At 41.6% G+C, this 23,893-nt stretch overlaps 1 protein-coding gene across 1 annotated transcript; it reads right to left on the reverse strand.

The window, feature by feature from the left end:
• Nucleotides 1-352: 352 nt before the first annotated feature.
• On the reverse strand, nucleotides 353-17,707 carry SUCLG1 (succinate-CoA ligase GDP/ADP-forming subunit alpha). The gene is made up of 9 exons (XM_075048286.1): nucleotides 17,549-17,707; nucleotides 9,366-9,469; nucleotides 8,345-8,461; nucleotides 7,612-7,824; nucleotides 7,466-7,523; nucleotides 5,065-5,148; nucleotides 4,258-4,409; nucleotides 3,575-3,763; nucleotides 353-2,565 (listed from the first exon to the last, which is right to left on the reverse strand). The coding sequence occupies exons 1-9, from the start codon at nucleotides 17,598-17,600 to the stop codon at nucleotides 2,539-2,541; spliced, it is 996 nt and encodes a 331-aa protein (XP_074904387.1). The 5' UTR covers nucleotides 17,601-17,707; the 3' UTR covers nucleotides 353-2,538.
• Between the last annotated feature and the right edge of the window lie 6,186 nt (nucleotides 17,708-23,893).

Raw genomic sequence — 23,893 nt, forward strand, 5'->3', positions numbered from 1 at the left:
GCCCTGTAAGAGAAAAAAAAGCATTAGGAGGATCTACATCCTCTTCTCTTTGTTCAAGAATATCAGCATGGCAATGAATTCCCCTGCCCAAAATGAACATCTAGAATTTATGCCTCAAAAGTGCAAGTGATTTCTGGACTGACACCATTGCCAAGTCTAGATCAAGGAAAAAAAAGGACTATTTCATAAACCTTAGTGAGAACTCAAACAATAACATTAGCAATGTTTCTATTGCACATAAAAACTACTTACTAAGTTATAAATTAGCAACAGGTGTAAGGCTCAACCCTAAATTAACTTTTACCTTTTAAAAAAAAAAAAAAAGAAAAAAAAAAAAGAACCATTTCCCAAATCGGATTACTCAAAATATTTATTCACAAGTACATATGGTATTAAACAGATGTGAACACGTTTTCCAAAGAGACATGGTCATCAGCAATGCAAGAGGCTCTGATGGTATTTGTCAAGTGCACGTTTTCAGGCAGCAAGAGAAAACTGCGAAAACTAAGCCTTTCTATCAGGCAAGGTCAAGTTTCTTCCCCATCCTTAAGCGATGGTCAGCTCCAGGCTAGCACAGACTGCTTCCCCAAGTTGGAACAGAACCAGGCAGCTACTAAGGCGCAGCACCAGATGACTGCTGCAATCATTAGAATCAAGGTCACATTTTTAAACCCATCCTCAAATTTCAAGATACAAGGAAACACTTTCTCAGGGGACAACAGTCATTGGAGTTTGTGGCCGCCTCCTTCAATAGCTGGTGCCTCTAAAAGAGCTTCCACAGAGCAATCCCTAGCAGGAAACTTACTACACCTCAGTTGTCCTGGAAGGTCATCTGTTAAAACACTGGTGGCAATGATGAAATTCAGGCAGTTCACCAAGAAGCATTACCCATCTCAAAAGACATGTAGTGGACAAGCCCACCACTATGATGAGTTACTTTGATTAGCAGGCTCATAAGAAGACAGGTTGCAATAACCTGACATTCATTGGTGAAGAATTGCACTCTTACACAGACTGAGACATGTTACCACTGGTATTTCTCTAGTTAAAGGGCACCGTTCGGTCTTTTTGCTCCGCATTAAATCAGGCACCACCAGAAAACTGAGCAGATCTAGTAAGAAAATTCCTATCTGTTGTCATAGGCTTTATCAAATGATTTACCACTCAATACTGCTTTCAGCCGTCTAGTGACAGGTTGTCAGGTTCATTTTAGTAAATCATACCAAGGCGAATAATACAGCATCTGGTCTCTGTGTCCTACGGCCTGTATCATCTGACTGATGCCTGACCATATATGAAGCATATTAATACACATTCAGTGCAGTGGAGATATGACCTGTCCTTTTATGCATTTCATCAGGGCTTAGGTCTAGGGACTGTAAATGTCAGTATCAAGATACTTGCCTACTGCTTGCATTAGGAAGAGAAATTCCACAGGCATTTCAGGAAGAAAACTAAGAAGAGTTTTAAACAAATAACAACACAAGTTTTCGTAACAGCACCTTTATGGAACACAAGGTTATCTTTAGACAAGTGCCACGTTACATGAACTTTCAGTCCTCTAAATGAAGAGAGCAATCTTGGTTTTAGTCCATCCTGATAAAACTTGTAACATTCATTTATAGGCACAGTGCTTGGGCTATTTCCAAAGTAAAAAAAAGGCTTTCCATTACAGTGCTGGGAGTGGTTAACAAGAAAGTTACCTTATTATATTCTCTTCCAGAGAATAGTAATTCTCCTCCATTATGTCCCAATGTTATTAGGATTTCAGAACACACAAGCAAGCAATCCTAGTTAAGATAAAGAGGAAATTAAGGTAATGTAAGCTAAAGAACAAATCATTTTCATAGTTACAGACAATTTTGAATATATATTCGCATGTGAAGTTAGATTCATTTTAGTGAATAAAAATTCTATCTCTCCAAACAACAAACAGAATTCCTTGCCAGTAGACGACTACACTGTGCATGTGTAGTCACGTCAAGGCTCATCAGCCTCAAAAAGAAAGTCTGGACTTCAGGCATATCCAGCTACATGGATCAACAAGCAAACCCTTCAGATCCAGCAGCTTTGGTTTAATGGACGGAAACTTTGGCCTATTGTTCAAACGTACTTGCCAGGAACGAACACACAAGACTGGATTTTTTAAAAATAAAGCAAAGTGTGATATGTGCATAAAGTCAGTGCCTTGATCCTTAAAAGCATCTCTATAAGCAACTTTACCTTAAAAATGGGCAGTGCTTAAGTTACAAAAGATTATTTTGTTTATGATGATGGAAGAAATGGCTCTGCTTCAGGAATTCAAAAGATGAATCAGATTTAGTAGTAGATTTATTAATTTCTGTGATTTACAATGAGGTGGTCATGTCTGAACCAAGGAGACATCAAAACAGGTTTAGCCAGGAGGTTTATGGCTTCCAAGTCAAATTCATAGACCAGTGTCAGTCATTTGGGCAACTGAAGAGTAGCAGACAAAAGATAAGCGGAGGTCAGGTGCTGCACTGATGTTTTGGAGACAGTATTCCAAAGCGTCTTCTCTTACAGCAGTTTCCTTTTCTCAAACTCCTGCAAATAGCACACAGACATTACCAGTGGGGAAAAAAAGAAAATGCTTCTATTACTATTTAATTTAAATTACTTTGTATTTATCTTAGCAAATCTGATTTTAGGAATTAAAAACTGGAATTAAAAATTAAAATATAAAATGCATAATGTGTGCAAGATAGGGGAAAGGAGAATAAGTATTCTCCCACCTCACATTAACAAACCAGCTATGAAAAACCAGCAGCGCTAGACTGCAGTCAGTGCACTACATTCAGATTGCAATGCTGTCAAGGAACCATTTGCTCCCAGCCATAGCATAACAGACTTCAAAACCACTTAATTCTGCACAAGAACTGCAGTAGAATCCTTACAGTAAAGGATTCGAGCCAAAGAAGCAATGAAGTCAAGATTTTCACTTTAGTAAATGAAAAAACACAACAGAAGAAGGGAAGAATCCCACAGCAGCCTGTGAAGATGCTATACTATAGGGTCACCACAGGAAAAAAAAAAAACCTAGCACAGCTGAATTATGCATTTCCTCTAGCTGTGAAGCAATGCCTTTTTCTGGATATGAATTAAGAAAAATGCAAATAATCCTATTCCATACATAAGTTTTTCAGCTGTATGAATTCAACCGTAATTCTGAATTAGTACTTTAAATAGACAGACCTGTATGCCAAGGCTTTCCTTCCTCAAATATCCTACTTTCAAAGAATGTTTTCATATTTTAAATTAATTCAGGTTCTTTGCATCCACAAAACACAATTCAACAAGTTGCTACACTTGAAAGAAGAAGTCATCTCTTCTCTATTTCGCTGTGTTTATTTTCTATAAAGGCAATATTATATAAAATTACATGCACGTTTTATCTAGGTAATAACTGCAGCTCCTTCCGTCTATAGAGTTCTTATGTTTAACTAAGTTCAGAGCAACAAAATATTTGGGTAAGAGATGTACCCCCAACTCATATTCCCTCAGAAGTAGCTTCTTGCTGTGGATGAGTATGTATACCAATTTCTGAGCAACGAACCTTGTAGATGGTGCTACCTAGCTGAGCAGGAGACATGCTGACAACAACTCCAGCGCTCTGAAGAGCCGCTATCTTCTCTTTAGCTCCACCCTTTCCCCCAGCAATGATTGCTCCAGCATGACCCATCCGCCTGCCTGGAGGAGCAGTCAGACCAGCTATGAATGACACTACCGGCTTGGCATTTGGACCCTGTGAAGAAAGAAAAAATACTGTGGTGCACGGGGAAGGGTAAGATGAAAAGCAATTCCAGATGGCAGATTTTTTTTTTTCTTTTTTTAAACATCAACTAGCTAGGCAAAGATATTAAACATCTAGAAACCTCAAACAACACGGAACCAAGAGTCTGAAAAGCGTGGAATACTTTTTCTCCTGATAAGCATCATAAACCAGAAGCAATCAGAAACTTTAAAACATCTCTCTACAGAGCCATGTATATTACAAAAAACAGAATGTTCACTACAAAGATCATTACAAGACTAAAAATCTAAAGTTGACACTGCTCTCCAGTTAGATTTAGTCTGTATAAAGCTCCTAATTTCAACTCTGTCTCTTTTTAATAAAAGTATGACTGTTTGGGGTTTTTTTGTAAATAGAGATTAGAGACTGAACTGAGTTTTCCTTGACATGGCAAAAGAAGATGGCTAACTACCAAGGTGTCTGGAAGCAAGCTGTTTAAGACTTACAGCATTATTTTCTTTCAAAAATGCTGCTGCATCTTCTTCAGCATTTCCTCCAATTTCTCCAATCAATATGATCCCCTCAGTATGAGGATCCTTCAAGAAGACATCAAGGCAGTCAATAAAATTAGTTCCATTGAAGGGATCACCTCCAATCCCTGAAAAAAAATTAAAACAAACAAACAAAAAAGACTAACTCAAGATAATGATATTGCATTTACAGTAAAAGTTTCAAAGTAAATTTCAGCAGGAAGAACATTCCCAAAGGCTCGTAAGAGGGGCAGCTCTGAAGGCTCTTCCCAAATTCCTGCTCCAAATATCTCCCCCACAATTTATAGAAAGCTTTGATATCTGTATAATCACCTTTCAAACCATAAACAAAATACTACGCCTTATACAGAGGCTCTGTATAAGACACAGCAGTACCAAGACCCCAGCTCTAGAATTTTGCTGTAAAAAAACTGAATTTACTTAACATACCCAACTAAATGTCTAAGAATGCCCTATCCCTTTGTAATAACAAACTTCTCAGGAAAATGTGTTTTCAAATTGACATCGTATTTGCTGGCAGTTCTCTGTTCAAAGCTGGGTTTTAGGCTTTTTTAAATCTGATGTGGAAATGATAATAGAGAAGGGTTATACTCTTCACAGCACATAGGGATCTCATTTCTCAACATAATTGCCATTCAGCAACTTCTATGCTTGTGAAAAGAAATCACTTTGGATTTCTTCTTGTTAAAAAACAAACAAACAAACAAACAAAAAACCAACAGATTAGTATAGGTGCAATAGGCTGTTTCTGAGGAAACCTACCAATGCAGAAAGACTGCCCCAATCCAACTTGCGTTGTCTGATGAACAGCTTCGTACGTCAGGGTTCCAGATCTTGACACAATACCTTTAGGAAAGAAAAGGAGATAACCTTAACACTAACATAGTTAAGTGCATGACTAGAGGCAGCTGTCCATATATACATGAAAATCACCTCAATAAACCAAACATGAGATGCCAGGTTTTCCAGCTATCCTTGCCAAAACATGAAAACTCTGTATCAGATTCTATCCGTACTATTTCTTCATTGTCACTTTTTGACACTTAATTGTCAAGACTAAACCTGCCCAGAAAGTCAGTGATATTGACTGAGACAGCATTCTTCATGCTATAGCTTTACCAAGAAAGAAAACTGAAAATGAAATAGAAGACAAAATAGAAGAATATACTTCTTGTCTTGTATGCTAGTAGCTGATGCACTGAACTTGAAACAGAGTTGCATCTCAACAGTTAACAAAAGAATTTGGTATTAATCACATCTCCAGCATGGCCAGGAACATGAGAGATCCTCCAGAACAGAAATATGCTGCACAAATGCAAGTTATCACCATTATGGTATTTGTTGCTGCAGCTCACTGCTCTACAACACACATTCAGCATTTACATTGCAATATTAGAAGAGACCATAACCCTAGTTTTAAACTCAGGATGGAAGGTAATACAGAGCCTAAATCAGGGGCAAAATACTTGCAAGTTTTTTTGTTCATTTTTCCAAGTCAATATTTCTGTTAATACTACAGAGGGAAGGTTTCCAGGAAAAACAGACACCATCTTCCATCTACTTCAAGCCATCCAACAAGGAATATAGTAAGTACATTGCATGAACAGAGGAAAAAATACACCACTAGACTAACAACTTTCATTTTATTAACTGTTTATACTGTTGGACAGCTCACATATCTACTAGCAAAGGTTTTTTTTCTTGCTATGTTTGCAAAGAGCTTCCTGTTTACTATTAAGATCAGATTGCCTCAGAGAAGCTATGGATAAAGGTCCAAAGACTGTGGCTATTTTTATAGCTTGCATCCCAAAATTATCAACTGATTCTTGGATGCCTCACAGTAATAGAAAGCTGGGGAGCATATCACCAAAGGTCATAAGTGTTAGATGAAGCTGGGAGGATGGCAAAGTTACATTTTTATTCCCTGATCCTTGGATCACCATTGAAAACATTTGCAGCAACGGTGGGGCAACTGGATTCATGCATTTGATGTGCCTTGCATTCAGATTCTAGTATCTTGGGACTACAAGACATTTCGCATGGATATTTAGAAAATCTTAACAGAACTTTGATCAGAAGGGAGCTCACAGCTACATTGGTTGATGTTACCTTTTACAGTCATAGAGCAACGTCTTAATGGCATCTACAAAGGGCATAATTGCAGTCATCTGATTTTTCAATTCCAGGTTTATAGGTACTTCTGAAAGCTGGAGGTGTAACACGAGTGTTAATGCATCCTCCAGCATTCCCTAGGTACAGCTTATTCTCAAGTCAGAAGTGGTTAAATAGCAGAGATAGTTTCTTGTGCTAGAAAACTGCAGAGTCCACGTAGTTCAAGAGCACTGAACAGGTTTTCCCCACAGTACACACACTTTTCATCAAAAAAAAAAGGTAACATTGCCAAGGGTACTGTGCTCCAGTTAAACTGGTTACCCCACTGACAGATAACAGCAGCATATGCCGTCTACAACAACGTTTCTGAAGCTCTCTTTAAGTATGAATGTGTATTTTGGAAGAATTTTCTTTACAGCTCCTGAAAGGCATTATTTTAGAAATAATCAAGTTGTTAATTCTAAAGTTTAGAACAAGGAACCAACAGAACTCAGGACAAGAGCAACAGGCTGCGTAACTAACATATGAACAAGTCACTGCCTTTCTGACCTTAATTCCACTGTCTGAGAAGTCGGTCTATTTGTCACTTCCATTTGCCATGGGACAGTTGTCTAAATTATCATGTTATAAACTTGCCTGCAATCTCTTCTCTTTGCTATAATACTGAGCTCACTATAGGTGTGGGATCCTAGTCCTCAGGAGCCAAGCTGTTGGAGGGAATAGAGCTGGAGAACTTAGTGCTCTCAAATCCCAAGATAAATAGAGGTATCCTCAAAGGAGAGTGTTAAGGAAACTAAGTCAACCACATTACCTAAGGAAACTTCCAACTGCTTTGCCTCTACCATCAGTACTCAGTGTCTGTTATGGTAGACTGACTGATTTTGGCCTTCAGAACTGATAATGGCAAAGTTCACTTACAAACTGAAGGACAGACAAGCTGTTATACAGCATGTCACCTGTCTTCAGGGCAGGATGTGACTAGCCTCATGAATAAGAAAACTAAAGTACCAAACTTTAGTTTTAGATGACGCATAAATATTCAAAAACTCACCAATTCTTCCCTTCTTGTGAATGTGACCAGGCATGATACCAATTTTACATTCTCCAGGCTAAGGAAAGAGCAGGAGAAGTCAGATGGAACATTCAAACCATCACTAAGAATGGTTCAGCCTTGGAACAAATCCAGAAGTCACTTACATTGATGACTCCAGGGCAGTTCGGGCCCACTAGTCGAGTCTTATCCTGCCGAAGCAGTCTGTGTTTAACCCGAACCATGTCCTGCTGGGGAATACCTTCAGTAATGCATACAACTAACGGCATTTCTGCATCGATTGCTTCATTGATTGCAGCAGCAGCAAATGGAGGAGGTACATATATAACAGTGGCAGAAGCACCAGTTTGTTCTTTGGCCTACAATGGACGTAACAAAAAAAGATATCGAGTATTTAGTGGGGGTGAAGAGAACATTTGACCACTAGTCATTTAAAATATGTCTATTCACAGGCATAAATGAAGTAAATGTATATGTATTAATTTACTATCATCAAAGCAAGTGTTAAATTCACTGAAGATGGGACACATGCAGCACAACGAGGGAACTGAGAACTAACCACTGTCTGGAAAGGATCTGCCCCATGAACACCATCATAAATACCCTCAGATAATAGTTTGCTAAAAATTCATCATACACACCAGAATCAATCAGAAACTAGTTGCATGCATAAAGTAAGTGTATCCAGACTCTGTGCACTTCACAGTGGAAGCCAAACTCATGGTTGACCACACAGAATGCTCCCTCTTTTACAAGGCTTCTATTTCACTCCTTGCACAGTGACATCCGTGGCTCAAGTGTTTGTTTCTTCAGCGTGAGCAATGGAATAAGGAGCAGCAGTATTAAATTGTCTGCCCTCCAGTCACTGCTGCAAATTACCTCCTTCACAGAATTAAACACAGGTAGACCCAGATGAGTTTGTCCCCCTTTCCCTGGAGAAATTCCTCCAACTAGATTGGTGCCATAGTCCAACGCCTGCTGGCTGTGAAAGGTGCCCTATGAGAGAGAAAAATAAGTAAAGTTAAAAGGCATGTAATAGCAAATAAAATGACCCAAAAAAAGTTGATGTTATCTGTAATTCTGAAGGCAATTTATGGTACTTAAATTTACAATGAGAAGGGAAGTTTTCACTACATATATACAATCAGCTATTTTGAAGAGTGCATCAACATCTTTTAGATGCATTCAGAATATGCTATGCTGCTGCTTTTAAATCAGAGCACTGTGGTTGCACGCTAAAGGTTATTTTGTTGTGTGGTGCTAATACACCTGCAAACATTGCAGACACATTTTATTTTCCACATCAAGTCTGGCAGATGACAGACACTATAATGAAATAGAAGAAATTAGCATTCTCATCCATGACTAGCTGATAGTTTTAGCAAAAGCAGTCTTCTCCCCTTGCAAATGTGTAAAAGAGTGAATGTGAGAAAATTATTAAATATCCTGAAATAAAAACAGAAATTTAATTCATAAGCATTGACATTCAAAAGCATTTGTGAAAGAAGCACTTCTAAAATAGTAAGGTTTTTGTAGGTTTTTTGCACATCTCCCTTTACTAAAAAACCCTTTCAGTTGTATACAATAAAAAGGCCCGCTTAAGACCAAAACTAATAAGAAAAATCAAGAGTAATATAATAGAGATGACTCAAAACAAGTTTTAAGCTTCTTCACAAGTGGAAAAAAAAAAATCTAGTCTGTTGAATTTAAGAAAAAAAAAGTCTATTTGGACCAAAGAAAGGAAACTACAGTGCTGAAGGGACCTTCCTGATCATGAAGTCCAGCTTCCTATCAACAGAGACAAAGCCAGTATATAATCCCTTTTATACATTATTATGGTTTTTGACCAACTAACTTTCTGAACTGAAAGGGTGATAGAAGAAATAGCTCATATACATACCTGTTTGCCTGTAAAACCCTGACAGATAACCTTTGTATTTTTGTTAATATACAGATTTTTCCTTGATGCTGAGTAGGAGCAGTGTCGTACTCCATTCTGTTGCACTACAGAAAAAAAGAAAAGAGTGCAAACCATTAATCCACTGCTTTGTTAGACTCCAAGTCAAGAAACGTCCAAGTAAGTGCATATATATTAATGCTTACATCAAAAGATTAATTGATCCAGTAGGTCATGTTTTCAAAAGTAGCTCTGAAAGCTGTAACTACTACTTGTCATTCCAAGACATTAAACACTTGTAGTTCACTCCGTCAGTGTGATTACTCAGTTTGCTAGGAGTCAGGCTAGGTATTTCTCATATTGAGTATTTAATATCAGAATTCCTCATGGCAAACAACAGACAGAAACAACATCTTAACCACTATTTTCATTTGCAAATGAACATGTCTGTCCTCGAAGAAATTCTGCAAAGTGACAAAGCAGAACTAAAAATCCCGATATCCCAGAGGGTGTTACAACATAGGTACTATGTTACACCTCCTGTGAACATAGCACAGTACGTACTAGACAATGAGAGATACTGAAGAGGTCGATGGTTCCTCAGCCCAGGCGAAACCTAATGCCACGCAAGACATACAGCAAGAGACCTTTTTCCAAAAGATGCCAAGCTACAGGAGCCCAGGTGTCACTGCTTGAAATGCGCTTGGGCTCATGAGGAAATACAGGTCTCCAGATACTCCACTAGAAAGATTTTCAATTTAGTTCTCACAACTCTGGTACTGAAAAAACAAAACAACACAACTAAAGAAAAACAGCACAGTGCATGCTGGTATCAAAAAGACAAGGAGAACAACTGCATCTCTGCTGAAGGGAAAGATGTGTTGACATCAAATTATTAAAACTGAAATGCACAGAATGTTTCCATGCAAGAAAGCTTGAGATGAGGAGGAAAAAGAGGTCTTCTGGTATGAAAAGGATGCACGCATTGCCTATATTTATTGCCATATGCTTTTTTCAAATACCAGAGCTTTGATGGGATCAGAACCAATTTATGCCCTGTGTTTCAGATAAAAACCGTATTTTGTGCTTAGAGTGAATATGGGAGGGTACAATCTTAATACAGAAACTGACACTGCTATGTTACTATATAGCTCTTTAGCTCTTTTAACACTTTACCACTTCCGATTTGAGGAAGTAAAAAGTGAAGCTGAAACAAAAATAAGAGGTCCTGAATCACAGCCTCTGGAATGTTCCACATACTTATTTACTCAGGCAGGCCTGAAGAAGGGAGGGATTTTTTTTTTCTTTTTCTATTTTTAGGAAGGAAGTAAAAGCTATTAAGTGGAAAAAAGGAGAAAGAGATTCTTCAATATAAACTGCTAATGCACAGAATTTATTAAGATGCATTATTGTCTTGTAATAACACTATTTCTGTGGGGTACAAAAAAAAGTGCAGAAAATTTAATATCCATGTATATACACATTTCTATCATAGAGCTACGTAGGACTCTCACAAGTACTTTTGCCAACTAAATTTTAGTGATACACTGCTTTTATGCTTTACTTCCATTCAAAAAAAGTGAGAAGAAAAATAAAGCCATGCCAGAAGAAGCCTACAGACATCATTACTATTGCTAAATCTAAAGTTCTTACTCTGTTCTTAAAAAGTGCTGACAGAAACACAGGACTTCAACTCCAACCACCTCCTGCCGTTCCCTAAGGAACTGTAGCAGCACCTCATCTTCAGACCAACATCAAGTAAAATTCAGCTAGATTTTAAAAAGAAATGTACAGACTAGCATGTAGTAAACTTGTAAGAAAAGTGGTAAAAGTACATGTCAGCTTACTGACCTGCAGGGTTTTAACCTAAATCGCATCTTTATCCACAAATACTGTTACAGAACTTGTTACGCCAGGAAGAAACACAAAGCGGTAATGCACAAAATACGTCTGAAGCCAAGATTTCATGAATAGGGTTACAAGGCTGTCTGTGGAAGGGTAGAGAAACGTCTTGCTGTTCGGTGCCACATCTACAGAAGACAGCACAGTATGGTCTTCGTACTTGGCCAACAGCTTAGCCTTCCTAGGCAAGGCTGCAACACCCTGCAGGCTGCACCCAACCTGCCACACCAAGTCACTCAAAGGCACAACCGGCAAACAGCAGCCTGCCTCCAGCAAAGGAGAGACAAAATAAGCAGAGAAACAGCTGGCCTGCTGGTGAGGAGAACAGGGCACCAGTCTACCTGATCCCAGCCACTCAGGCAACCCCTCGCAGGCACGGGATACGACTGGGTGAAACCCAACCTTCAGAAAAGCAGAGGACGATCACCTTGTGAAGAAGCTGTTATGGGCAAGACCTACCACCAGCAATGCCTTGTGGAGAATGGTCTGGACTTCCAGAAGTATGGGAGTGCATGTTCGGCAAGCCCTCTGATGGGCCTGCAAGGGTAAAGAATAAACAGGCAACACTAAACTAATTCACATCTGAGCTTTACACATATTGTCTGTGCTACAACACTGACAAATCCATCTGCAAAATAAGAGAGGGCAGCTTGCCAGACACACAGCACACACACAGTGATTTCAGTATTCTTAAAAAAAAAAAAAAAGAAAAAAAATTGATAAATAGTCACTGCTTTCTCTACACCATAAAAGCAATTCTACAGTCCCAGTTCAGCTGTCCATTCCATATCTATTTTCAGATATTTATAACCTTGCAAAAAAATGGTTTTCAAAGCTTAAGTTTGTCAATTCTCAGTTTTGAGAAGACTGTATAGATATATTTTTCAAGGATAAGAAGCTTTTGAGCATTTTCCAAGCTATCAAAGTACCAAAAAAAAAAAAAAATTTAGGCCCTGATAACTAAAAGACAGCTTAAATTCCACGCTTTGTATGGATTTACTCTTGAAAACTGTATGTGCTTCTTACATTACTGAAGAGCCCTGGTTCAGAGAAAATACAGCTGGTTCAAAAAAGCCTGGCTATAGGCTTAAGCCATTTGCTGTCCTCAGAGAGAGGCAGCTTAGCATGGGGACGTCTGGGGAGCAATACATTTTGAAGAAATTGAGAAAAAAAAAAAGTCACCTTGCACTTTCTGGGATGGATGAGTCTGAGTTTTGGGGGGTATTTAAACTGACGTGATACAGTTCTATATTTCTGTCCATGGCCCTGTTTGAAGCAGAAAAGTTTGCCCCAGTTATCAGCACAGTAGGAGCAGCAGGTGCATCAGTCAAGATGAGGTTCTGCTATACGTGGCACAAACAGCAACTCCCGGGTACAAACAGCTGCCAATTTAAATAGTTAAGACAGATATAAAATGAGAAAGAAACAGGTGGAAAATGGAAATGGCATGCCTAAGTTCACAGCAGGTAAGAGTCAGAAAGAGAATCCAAGTCTGAGTTTGCACTCAGGACCTTCATTCACCAGCTCATACTGCTTCACAACTTCCAACGCCCACTCAGGCAATTAGTTTTACTAGAACAAATTAGGGTGCCCACGTGTAAAAGCATGCTGCTTCAAGAATACAGGAGGAAAAAAAAAAAAAAAAAAAGTAAGTCTGCTCTTCAGCCATGAAACAGTAAAAGCCAAACTCATTGGTGATGCTATTTTAATGCACACGTCTAAATTACAGGCCAAGTTACAAAGGTACAGGCTCCAGATGACGTCCTAGAGAGTAAGGACAAGTCTTACCAAATCCAAATCTTACCAAAAGCACAGTGGAAATACTGTATTTTGTCAAATCAGAGTTCTAACATAGCACTGCTGTGTCCAGCAAAGGCCCGTAATAGACCTTTGGAAAAGACTATTAAAAACAAAATAAGAAACTGGATAATCTTTCCCAGGCAACGCTTTCATTTCTGCCCCATCCCTGTTCTGTTTTGCATAGCCTGTGGTTTAAAAAAAAAAAAAAAAAAAAAAAAAAAGTTATACAAATAACAAGATGCATTTATTTTGGCTTTCCAGTACTTTAGCTTCTGCATAGCTAAAAAGAGACATACTGTGGCAAGAACCTATTTTAGTCCATTGTACAGGACGACCAAATAGTTATGAAAAGTGCTCAAATACCAAAAATCTGCTGTCCCCGGATAGATTTGAAAAGTAAGATCTAAATTTAGCAGAGGGGTATAAGCCTGTATATAAAACATAAGTTGTTTTACAGTAAAGAAACGTTACTAGAAACTAAGGGACAGAGTTAATTCCAACACACACGCCGCTGGGCAGAGGCCAGAACTCACTGCAGTTCAAGTAACAGGAAAACCCAGCTACATTTACTTCTTAAAAGAAAACTCACCATCTGTAGCCTCGAGCAGGGCTTTAAGCTCACTTGTGTATTACAATTAACAAGCCTTTCTAGAAATACACCCTACTATTTATCATGAAGCCCAAACATGAATTTACACGTTAAAAAGAAAACTGACCCACTTGCAAGGTATTTTAAAGCACACATGGAATGTAAATACTGTTTACATGAGCTTTCAGGCACTCCTTGAGCAGCAACACCTCCCAAGCACAAATCTCACTTAAAACGATACAACCCAAGCCACATTTGCCCAGCTTATTTGGGTTGTGCAAGCCAGCTGACAGTACGGATACTAAGGGCTTAATCTCTTCCTTACTCAAACTATACTAAGCTGAAAAGTTGTTATTTTCAAGACTTCTTGCAAGATTTCCTAGAGCTATGGACAGGAATCCAATCAAAGTGCCTCCCCCTTACCTCCATTTATCCCAGACAAAAAAAATAAAGTTTGGAAGCTAAGGTAGCATCTAAGGGTGCTCATAAAATGAGCACAATGTAAAAGCAAGGTGAAACAGCAGAAATTCCTTTCTAGAAGGACCTGAGCAGATACCTACATTGCCAGAAGACTTAAAAGTAATAAGTGAAATTCTTCCTCTATTACTCCTTGAAATAGCCAGAGAACTTGAAGATGAAAGAAAATATTCCTTTTCCTTTCTATTACCTATATAAGGAAAGAAGAAAGCCTTAGAAATCATATGGGCTCCAATACAAATGGGGAAAACGGAGGCCAGTGCGGGGGAAACTCGGGGAAGGATTGAAGTACAAAGGAGCACTATTTAAAATGCTAAGAAGTGTTTTTTCCACACACACATCCCACCACCCCCCCTTATTTTCTATCAGTTACAGACCTTCAGTTTGTTTCTGAGAAATCATTTCAATATTTTGTACATTTTTATGATCATCTCCTTCCTCTGCCTACAAATGCATGGCCTGAAGAGGACAGCACAGAAACAGTTCTAGACAGCTTCTTACATTACAGAAGAGCATAGACATTAAAAAAAGTTTGGCAAAGACCAAAGTGCTGCAGCAAATTTCAGAGTTCACTGACTAGAAGCTTGATATTAAGAAGAATACTCCCCACACAGTTTCCCACCCTAGTTCTTTATTAGGTTTTAGTCTTCATTATCAGGCTGTATGTATATACTCACAATTACATTTGGATAATTCTCTCCCCTCCCCAAACCCATCTACAGAATTAACCCTTAAAGATATCAGTTACATTACTAGAAGATGATTCTTATTGACAAAGACCTTTTCAAGCTGTTGAGGTATTGCTGAAAATACCTTACTCCTTTGTTTAAGAGGATTATGCACTCAGAGGATTTCTAGGTATCACTCCCCAGCCTCTCTTCTCTCACCCTTCCCTTGCCAAATTCCTGTTAATTATGGAAACCCCAATCTACGAACATGGTATAGGAGTTGAGGAATTAAGTAAATTAATCAGGCTGTAAAGGACAGATGCAATGACTACGCTATACCTACCACTTTAAAACAAAACTAGGACTCATGGGAAATGACATTCAGAAAAAATTCAGTCCTTTCAACACCCATCTCTTTCCTAATCAAAATCCCTGCTCATTGCAATGGACATTACTGGCTATAGCGGGCCACGGGATACACGATGGCATTTGAAAGAAAAGCTTTCTCCCGAATTTATGAAGCTGAAACAAAGTGAAGCACCTCAGTGAAACTGCAGGCCCTTGAAGAAACAAGTGTGTTCTCCTCAGCACAAATCAACTATTTCTCATAAGCCAACAGTTTTTCCCCATGTATACTGCACTAAAAACACGTGCAGCTAAAGGTCTGTGAGCTTTCCTCGCTCCACACTGTTGGCATAAAAACAACTAATGAATTCTTCAGTTTGGATTGTTATTTCTGCAGCAATTATTTGCCAGGGCTATTCACATAATTTACTGTAATCTTTTAATCTAAGAGCTCTCCAAAGCCTTCTAACATGCCCAGAACATAAGATCCCTAATCCCGACACTCCGACCACAGTTAAGGTGCCTACAAAGACTCTCTTCAAAGTGTGGTATAGACCAGCACAGGTCTTTCTTGACTCTGTCCATATACAAACATTGCTTTGAGCTGAACTTTGAGCAAGCACTTGCCATTCATTGATATATTTCAGGCTATGTTTTCACAACTTCCTGAACTGAACCTTACGGATACACACCCTGCATGTTTGCTTCAGCAATGCACCAACAAGAATAGATATTGCATCTCTTTTGCAACAGAGCACAGTAGAAACTCATGATTTTAAATCACCGAGAGAAGCAGATGTTAATTATTTGTTACGGAAAACGTATGTACAAAGTCCAAATTTCAGGTTTCAGCAGCCTTTTAACATTTTGTAAAGAGTATCAAACCAAATAAAGAAAGGTTTCCAGTGAAGGACTGCTTCATCTTGCAGGAGTTTCTTTGAAAGACTTCATGAACTGTTGCAAACAGAACACTTCTTGAGCTGCTTAGACCACTTCTTCCCCTCTACCCCCCAAAATCATTTTAAGCACTCTTTCCTGAATCTCTTACTGCTATTTGTAAAGGGAACAACATGGGCTTTTAACATGTAAAACTGCACCCAAGAGTAGCTTTGCTGGGAGTATAAATTAGGCTAAATTGGAGGTGCTATATTCCCATCTGTTCCCCTCCATCAGAACCAATTCTCACTGGGCTCAGGGGAGCCAATTCAAAGAGCTGAACTAGCAGAAATTAAGGGTACAGTAAGAAAATAGTTTTCTATCCCTGCTCATGGAGGACAAGAGGTAGGAACGGATACCTGAGAGGATAGTGGGTGTCCCACAGGAACAACTCGGACCAGCTTAAAAGTTGCGGGATCATGTTACTAGACCCTGACCTGCAAGTTACCACCACCCTGAGACAAAAAAACCTTTGTGTGCAGTGAAACAAGGAAGGTTTACATCTGACCATTCATTCTCAGCTGCAAGAACCAAGAGTAATGCACCAATTCCTCAGTTTAGATCCCAAGAAACTGCTCTTGTGCCTAGGCATACCCATACCGATTTCAGTAGAGGATGCAGTGTTAACTGTACAAAAAAAGCACAGTGAAAAGAAAGAAAAAAAAAATTCACTTTATTTTTTATTGTGATCTTCAGAACAACACATATAAAAACTTTTAAGCTGAAGTATTAGTCTCAGACTGCTTGTGTTCTCCAACAATTAAAGGCCAATAATCTTTCTCTTGACACCAAAAACAACTTTACCGACTCATGTTGAAATCACAGGATGATTTAGGGACCTCAAGAGGTCTCTAGTCCCAACCACTGGTGACTCGAAGTGACTAGATCCAACTCCATCAGCTTCCTCTAGGCCCTGCCGACTTTTTTTAGTCTTTCCGAGGGATTACAACGGAGAGAACAGCTTTTCTGGGTCCCCATCCCTGCGGCCGACCACGCTTAGTCCCCAAACTTCCCCTAACTTTTGGAAACGGTTTTCCCCGCAGCCACGCGTGCCCCCTGCCCCGCACCTCCGCCTAGAGACCTCTTCCCTCCCACCTCACGCTCCCGAAGAGGGGCTGCCCCCACCAGAGGACACCGCTCTGCTCCCACCTCGGCCCTGCCGCCCTGAGGCCGAGCGGCCTCAGAGAACACCCAGGGAGAAGGGTTTCCTCGCCGCACCCGATGTCCCCGGGGACAGGCGGTGACCTTGCCCGGCCCCTTTCCCCTCCAGTGACGGGAGGAGGAAGGAGAAGAGGACGAAGAGGAGGAGGAGGAGGAGGACCGGGCCCACCTCCCTCAGGCCCCGCGGCCCCTACTAGGGAAAGGGCGCCGCGGGCGAAGCAGGCCGCGGCGGAGAGCGGTTGCCAGGCAGCGGGGAGGGCCCCGCGGCCCGTCGCCGGGGGTTAGCGCGGCGGCGGTTCGGTACTCACGGCGGAGGAAGCGGCCCAGGAGGCGGGCGGCGGCGCGGCTGCAGTGAGACATCGTCCCCTTCGGTGAATGACAGCGGCCCGGCCGAGCGGAGCGGAGAGCGGCGGGCGGGAGGGCCCTGCGCGGCGCCTGAGCACTGCCCAAGCCGGCGCGGCGTTGGGCAGCCCCGCTCGCCGATTGGCTCAGCTCAAGGCCCCCCACCCGGGCGGCAGCCAGTCAGAGATGAGGAGGCGGGGTGGGACCGGAAGAAGCGCCGCGGGGCATTGTGGGTGTTGTAGTCCGAGGTGGCCTCTGGGGGGAGGCGTGGGGGACAAGGCCGCGCTGGGACAGGGCTCCTCACTTGTGCTAAACTCAGGCCAAGAGCGGTTTTCGATGGGGTGGGCTGCGGCTGCCCGTGAAAAGCCACCCTGGTACAGGCGTAGGTTGTGGGTAAAGGTGAGGAGCAAAGGCGAATGGGGGGGCTGCACGGCGTGGTGTGGCTGCGGGGGCATGCAGATGCCAAAAAAAGTCACATTTTTCAGGGAAAGGTGGTGTCTTCTAATTGAGTAACTGATACATAAACCCATATACAAGTTAACTGGTTGACCAAATGAAATATATTACCTCTCTTAAAGAGGGTAGATTCAGAATAGACATAAGGAAGAAATGTTTTACTATGAGGGTGGTGAGGCACTGGCACAGGTTGCCCAGAGAGGTGGTCGATGCCCCATCCCTGGAAACATTCCAGGTCAGGCTGGACGGGGCTCTGAGCAACCTGATCGAGTTGAAGGTGTCCCTGCTCACTGCAGGGGGGTTGGACTGGATGGCCTTTAAAAGCTCCTTCCAACTCAAACCATTCTATGATACCTGACCTCATTTGTTAGTAATTTGCTTGAAGGAATGTAGAAAGAGAGCAGAACCCCCATCCCAACCGTGCCAAGCGAGCACTAAGTAAAAGCTGCGAGATGTGAGGACGACCCAAGGAGGACACAGGCAATGGTCACAGGAAGAGCAACTCAGCTGTAATGGTCAGCCTGATAAGTGGCAGTCCTGAGCACCCACTGTTTTACTGGGGCTAAATGGCTTGAGATGAAATTGTTTAAAAAAAGTGAAAGAGAATTGCCAATCCTCCTTCTCATTCACCATGGACAGCTTACTTACCTGGCTGATCCTGGGGCAGGAAGAAGAGTGTATTTGAATAAATCAAACAACACAGTTCTTAAACAGTAATTAGTGTTTTCTTTCCTCCCTACAGAGATTCTTAACAGCAGCATTTTCTTTCTGCTAAACTTCAGGGGACGTTTGTTCTGGAAGACAAAATGGTTAATGAACCACAAGAAAGGCTCAGCTCCTGTTTTCTGACAAGGGAGTTGAGGCAAACATTCACAAGAAGAACATGTGTCAGGGACAGTGATTACCTGAGAGACATCTCCAGAGCAAACAGAGGATGTGTCTGTACCTGGGACTTCTAGGAAAGTTAGAAAAACCAAGGAAAGCTGTGAAGTCCACTCACTTATTAAAAAATGTGCAATTTTTTCAGCCACGAGTAAATTGACCTTAGATCAGTGTCACAAGAAACCACTGAACTCTACAATGAGTCTTCCCACAAGGGATTTTAAAATGCTTTAACTTCTACACATGAGCTTCAGGCACAGGTCAGTTCATCACCTATGCCATCAGCTGCTTTCAGAAACAACCCGTGCATAGATTTGTGTATCTGTGGGCATAGATGGAGCAAGGGGGACCCTGTGGGAGGGGGGCAAGAAGAGACAAGGTATTCCTTCAGGACAATAATAAACTTGCAAAGTCATACTCTGATTTCATCCTGATTATTTCATTCACTTCATGTCCATAAAACTGAGGCCAGAATGAGGCTGTAATAAATAAATGAAGCATCCGAATGTTCAGCTTCTTATGAGGTATATATGATCCCGCTAGGAGGACATACACACTGATTTTATAAGGAACCCGCTCACTAAAAGATTTATACCTGGATCCATTTCCAAATCAATTTTTCTTTGACTTGCGGCTTTCACTAAGACTCTTGTGGGGATTACAGAATTGGAGTTAGATGCCACTGTATTATCATTCTGTATACAGGAAGATTTTGCTTTTAGCAGTTTCTCAACAAAACCCTTTTTTCAGAAGGGGGAGAGAGAGAGAAGCTGATCTAGAAAATAACACACAGAAGACATGAGTGAGACTGGATAGCAGAAAGCCAAATGGCACAATAAGAACCCCAACTGTTTCCAAGCGATCCCCCTCACCTTGGTTCATAGGTGACAGTGACAGGCGGGACTGTCCCACTGCCAGGGGTCAGAGAAGAGTCCCACTCCTGTCGACAGGGACATCTGGAGCTTTTGACCGCAGCTGAATTATACAGCGGGTTGTTCTTTCTCTCCTTTTTATGTTGAGCTATGTAGTGTCAGAAGTCCATCTGTTGGATATCAAACACACTTAAAATAACTCAGGCATGAAGTCAAACAATATGACCAAATAAGGACAACTGCAATCTTTTAGTGGGTTTTAGTAGGATTGTGTAAGATGAGGGTTTGGGTTGTTGGGTTTGGGGTTTTTTTCCAAATCTCGGTAGCAGAAACAACTCTTTAGTCATTTGCATTCAAAACCTAAATGCATATAGAGTCTTTTGAATCTTAATATTGATGTGAGTCCTTATCACCCTAACTAAAAGTTTCAGGGAAACCAGCTGTACAATATATAATTGGCCAGACATACATAGAATTGAGAAAAATTAAACCCATTTTCATTTGTTCTAAGGCAGTGGTTCAGTTCCTGTCAGAGAACACTCTGTCCCACCAGCATTAATTTAGCCGATTCAATCAACTGCCTAGAAAGAAACTATTCGGCCCAGGGAGAAACAATAGAGCAATTAGCAACACTCGGGTAGCAATGACAGGGGTGCGTTGCAAAGTTCAGGGCAGACCCAGTTCTAGTGGGGTAGCCAAAGGATTAAGAAAGATTTTAGAATTTCATCTAAGAACAGTAATTTTCAACCACTGCAGAAAGCCCAAAGGTCAGATAAGGGGTGGAGTCTCTCCCGATGCATTTTTAAGTAAGCAACTTCATTTTAAGAGCAACACAGATCCTGCAGCTGAACCTTATGAAAATCACACATGCAGGAACAAGCTGAATTCTAGTGAAAACATTTTTCTGGCTCTCTTACTCATAGTTGGGCTTTAATGCTGTATGAAAGCAGATTTTCCCGATAGTAAACACAGGACTTTCTGCTTAGTATCCCTCTGCAGAGGACTTGACCTTCTGCTAGCAAAAAACCCAAAGGAGCATCATGTTAATGTTTACCTATCCCAGGAGTTCCAGCTCTAGCAGAAGACAAAAGCACACCATCTGCTAACATTTTTCCCTTTCATAGAACTTTAAATGAAAGGAGAATTCACTGCATGCAACTTCTTTTGGTACTTCCTTAAAACTAGTGGTAAAACGTTTCTCTTTTCTTCTTTTAGATACTGGCTGGGCAGCTGAGGGACCTGGGTGTGGGGCTTGGCTGGCTGCACACTTCCTCTGGATCATCACTGAAATCACTCAATCTCTCCCAGCCTTGGTTTCTTCTCCATAAGAGAAGTTATTGCTAATGCTTTGTTTACTTGCATCATCAGCCAAAAATGCGCAATGCAAATAAATCACCAACCCCTGAAATGTCTGGATTTACCAACACTGAGAACAGCAAAAACAATTTAGACATCTGGGTTTTTCAGGGTGTCCTGTTTACAGCCCAGAGTCCAGGTTTGATATTATACCGCAGAATAAAAACTGACTGTGCTCTAGGCACTGGCTCTTAGAAACATCAAGATATAGTTGTCACCTGCACCAACCCTTCCCCACGAGGCCTCGATGGATACAGCAAGTGCCTGCCGGTCTCAGCCTTCATCCACACGAGGAACTCACCCCTTAACTCACACATCATCTCCTTTTCCATGTGCACATTTCCATATGTGAATCCATGTGTCTCCACTTCTGGATTTCATACTGACCTTGGTCTTGCTGCAGATTAACACAGGAGACGTGTTTGAACTGCAGCTCAATACACTTGCTTGTGGACTGGTATCTAGTACAGCTTGAGCTGCCCTGCAGCACCTTCTGCCTCTCCAGGAAAACTTGGGTTTCCCGTAAGTCCTGTATCCCATTAGCCAGTCCTCCACCAGAAGTCTCAGATAGATACCCTGGGGCACCCCACATGGCACTAGACACCTATATTTAGACACCTAATAAGAGTCTTTGCTGTCTGAACAGTATGCAGCTAAGACTGAAATTCAGGTCCAGCTTCAACCACCTGAAGGTGTCTGCATGGCAGGTGTGTACGTGTGTGCCGTCCCAGCTCTCGTTGTGCCAGTGGAAACCTAGTCCACGCAGTCAGCAGAGACGAGAGAAGTTCACATGCTGTCTACAGGTGTCTGCTGCAAGAAGAAGGTTCAGCTGCTCTTTTGGAGCCCTTGCAGTGCTGGACGATCTCCACTGGTTGCAACAAGAGCTTAGAAACCCACCCACGTGGAGGCAGCCCATGGTGGATCTGTCTGCTGGAGGTGTTTGAAGCTGGACCTGACTCCCACCCAAAAGTATTTTGAACCCAGTGAAATGTGTTGCTAAGTAAGAGAGGCAGGGACAGGCAGGCTGATGTGGAGGTTGGGGAAAGGTTCAGTTCCAAACTTCTGAAGTAATGGGACCTGCAGACCATCTGGAGTGGTCTGTTCTAGCACGAAGCTGAAAAGCGTGGTTTCTTTTCTTGAATAAAGCATTTAACACTTTTTTCTACCTCACAGTCATGACAAACGACTTGGAGCCCTGCTACTGCTTTGCCAGAGAATGCCAATGTAAAATGATCAGGGGAATCCCGCTGCCAGCACGTATCACAGGGTATTTGCTGTTCACGTTTACATTTGCACAGCCAGAGGTTAAATGCTGCCGCCAGTTATCTTAGGGATTTGAGCCTCGCATTTGACTGACAGCTTCAGTAGATGCTGTTTCCATAGCTGGCCCATCAATACATTCACGTCTCTGTTAAATGTTATCGTAAGAGACCGGCAGAAAGCAGGACGCCGCCTTCTTTGCTCCGGTCCAGTAGTTCCTCCTGCCATCTTTTTCTGTAATACTGATTTGTGTGGGTACTTGTAGGACTCCATCAACCTCTTGCCACTTCCTGAAAAGGAATCTCAAAACCGAAACAAGTTTCTTGCACCCCAAGGTCTTCAGCGTTCACTACAGCACAGCTTCCCAGGAATATGAAGAGCCTGGACTGTCAGCACCTACCTCTGAGCAGGAGGAAATGCTGGTCAGGAGCGTCGTGCTCCTGCAGAACTCTCTGTAACAGGACACGCAGCCTCATCATGGCATAAAGACAGCAAACCTCAAAGTTTTCTAAATAGTGATTGCATATTAAATAGGAAATAAGAAGTGGCATTTCCCTTCTGTGTAGCGAGGAGAAAAGGTCTGTTTGGAGCTCTGTTCCAGGATGTTTTGGTGCCAGCAAGAGACTTGCTCCATCATTTCCCACCCAGCTGCTCACTGCCCTTGGACTGCAGCCCCTTACGCCACAAACTTTGTGGTGAACTTCACGCCAGGCAGAAATCCTTTGGGATAATGGCGGGAGTCACACGCTTGATCCGTATGGTAAACTCAGACATATTAAAAAACTTAGGGTTGTATGCAGCCTAGCAGCTGTACAAACAACACAGTTGGTAAAGCCACAAAATGGACTTTAATATATTTAAGATATTTAATAGCATAAAATATACCCCAGACTTCCTACTCAGAAATGGGTTTGTCTCCTGGTGCTGGCCAGAGCTAAAAGACATCCCTTTGACAAATGCAGGTTCTAGCAGGGAGGGTTTAGCAGGAAGGCCATCCTTCGAGGGAAAGCCTGTATTTAGGAGATGATTGCTAAACCAGGGACAAACTCTTCAGCTGGTTTAGCCCTTACATCAGCATTGACTCCGGACCTACGCTCCTGGCACCAGCTGATGTTTGATCACTGTCTCTCATTCTTACCCTCACTGAAACAGCCCTGCAGCTTGAAATGCTCGTGCATCTTGTTAGCTTTAGTGGAATCATCACCTCCTATCACTGGAAGTTAGGAATGTGCAAACAAATCGGTCGTTCCCCCCCATCTCCCTAGGATCAAGGCAGGGACCCAAGCGCGAAGCTAAACCCTGGCCTCACCTGTACCCAGCTTCCAGCAGCTAGATGTGCTGACCCTTCTAAAAACAGGCTAGTTTGTGGTTTTCTGTGCTTTAATTTACGGGTTGTAAGAAAAAATCATCCCAGAGTCACCAGGAAGAGCTGGACCACTGCTCTCCTTTCCCTTGTAAAGAGCCCCGAGAAAATCAGAGGTGAGG

This window comes from Buteo buteo, chromosome 1, assembly GCF_964188355.1.
Source record: "Buteo buteo chromosome 1, bButBut1.hap1.1, whole genome shotgun sequence".
Taxonomy (NCBI): domain Eukaryota; kingdom Metazoa; phylum Chordata; class Aves; order Accipitriformes; family Accipitridae; genus Buteo; species Buteo buteo.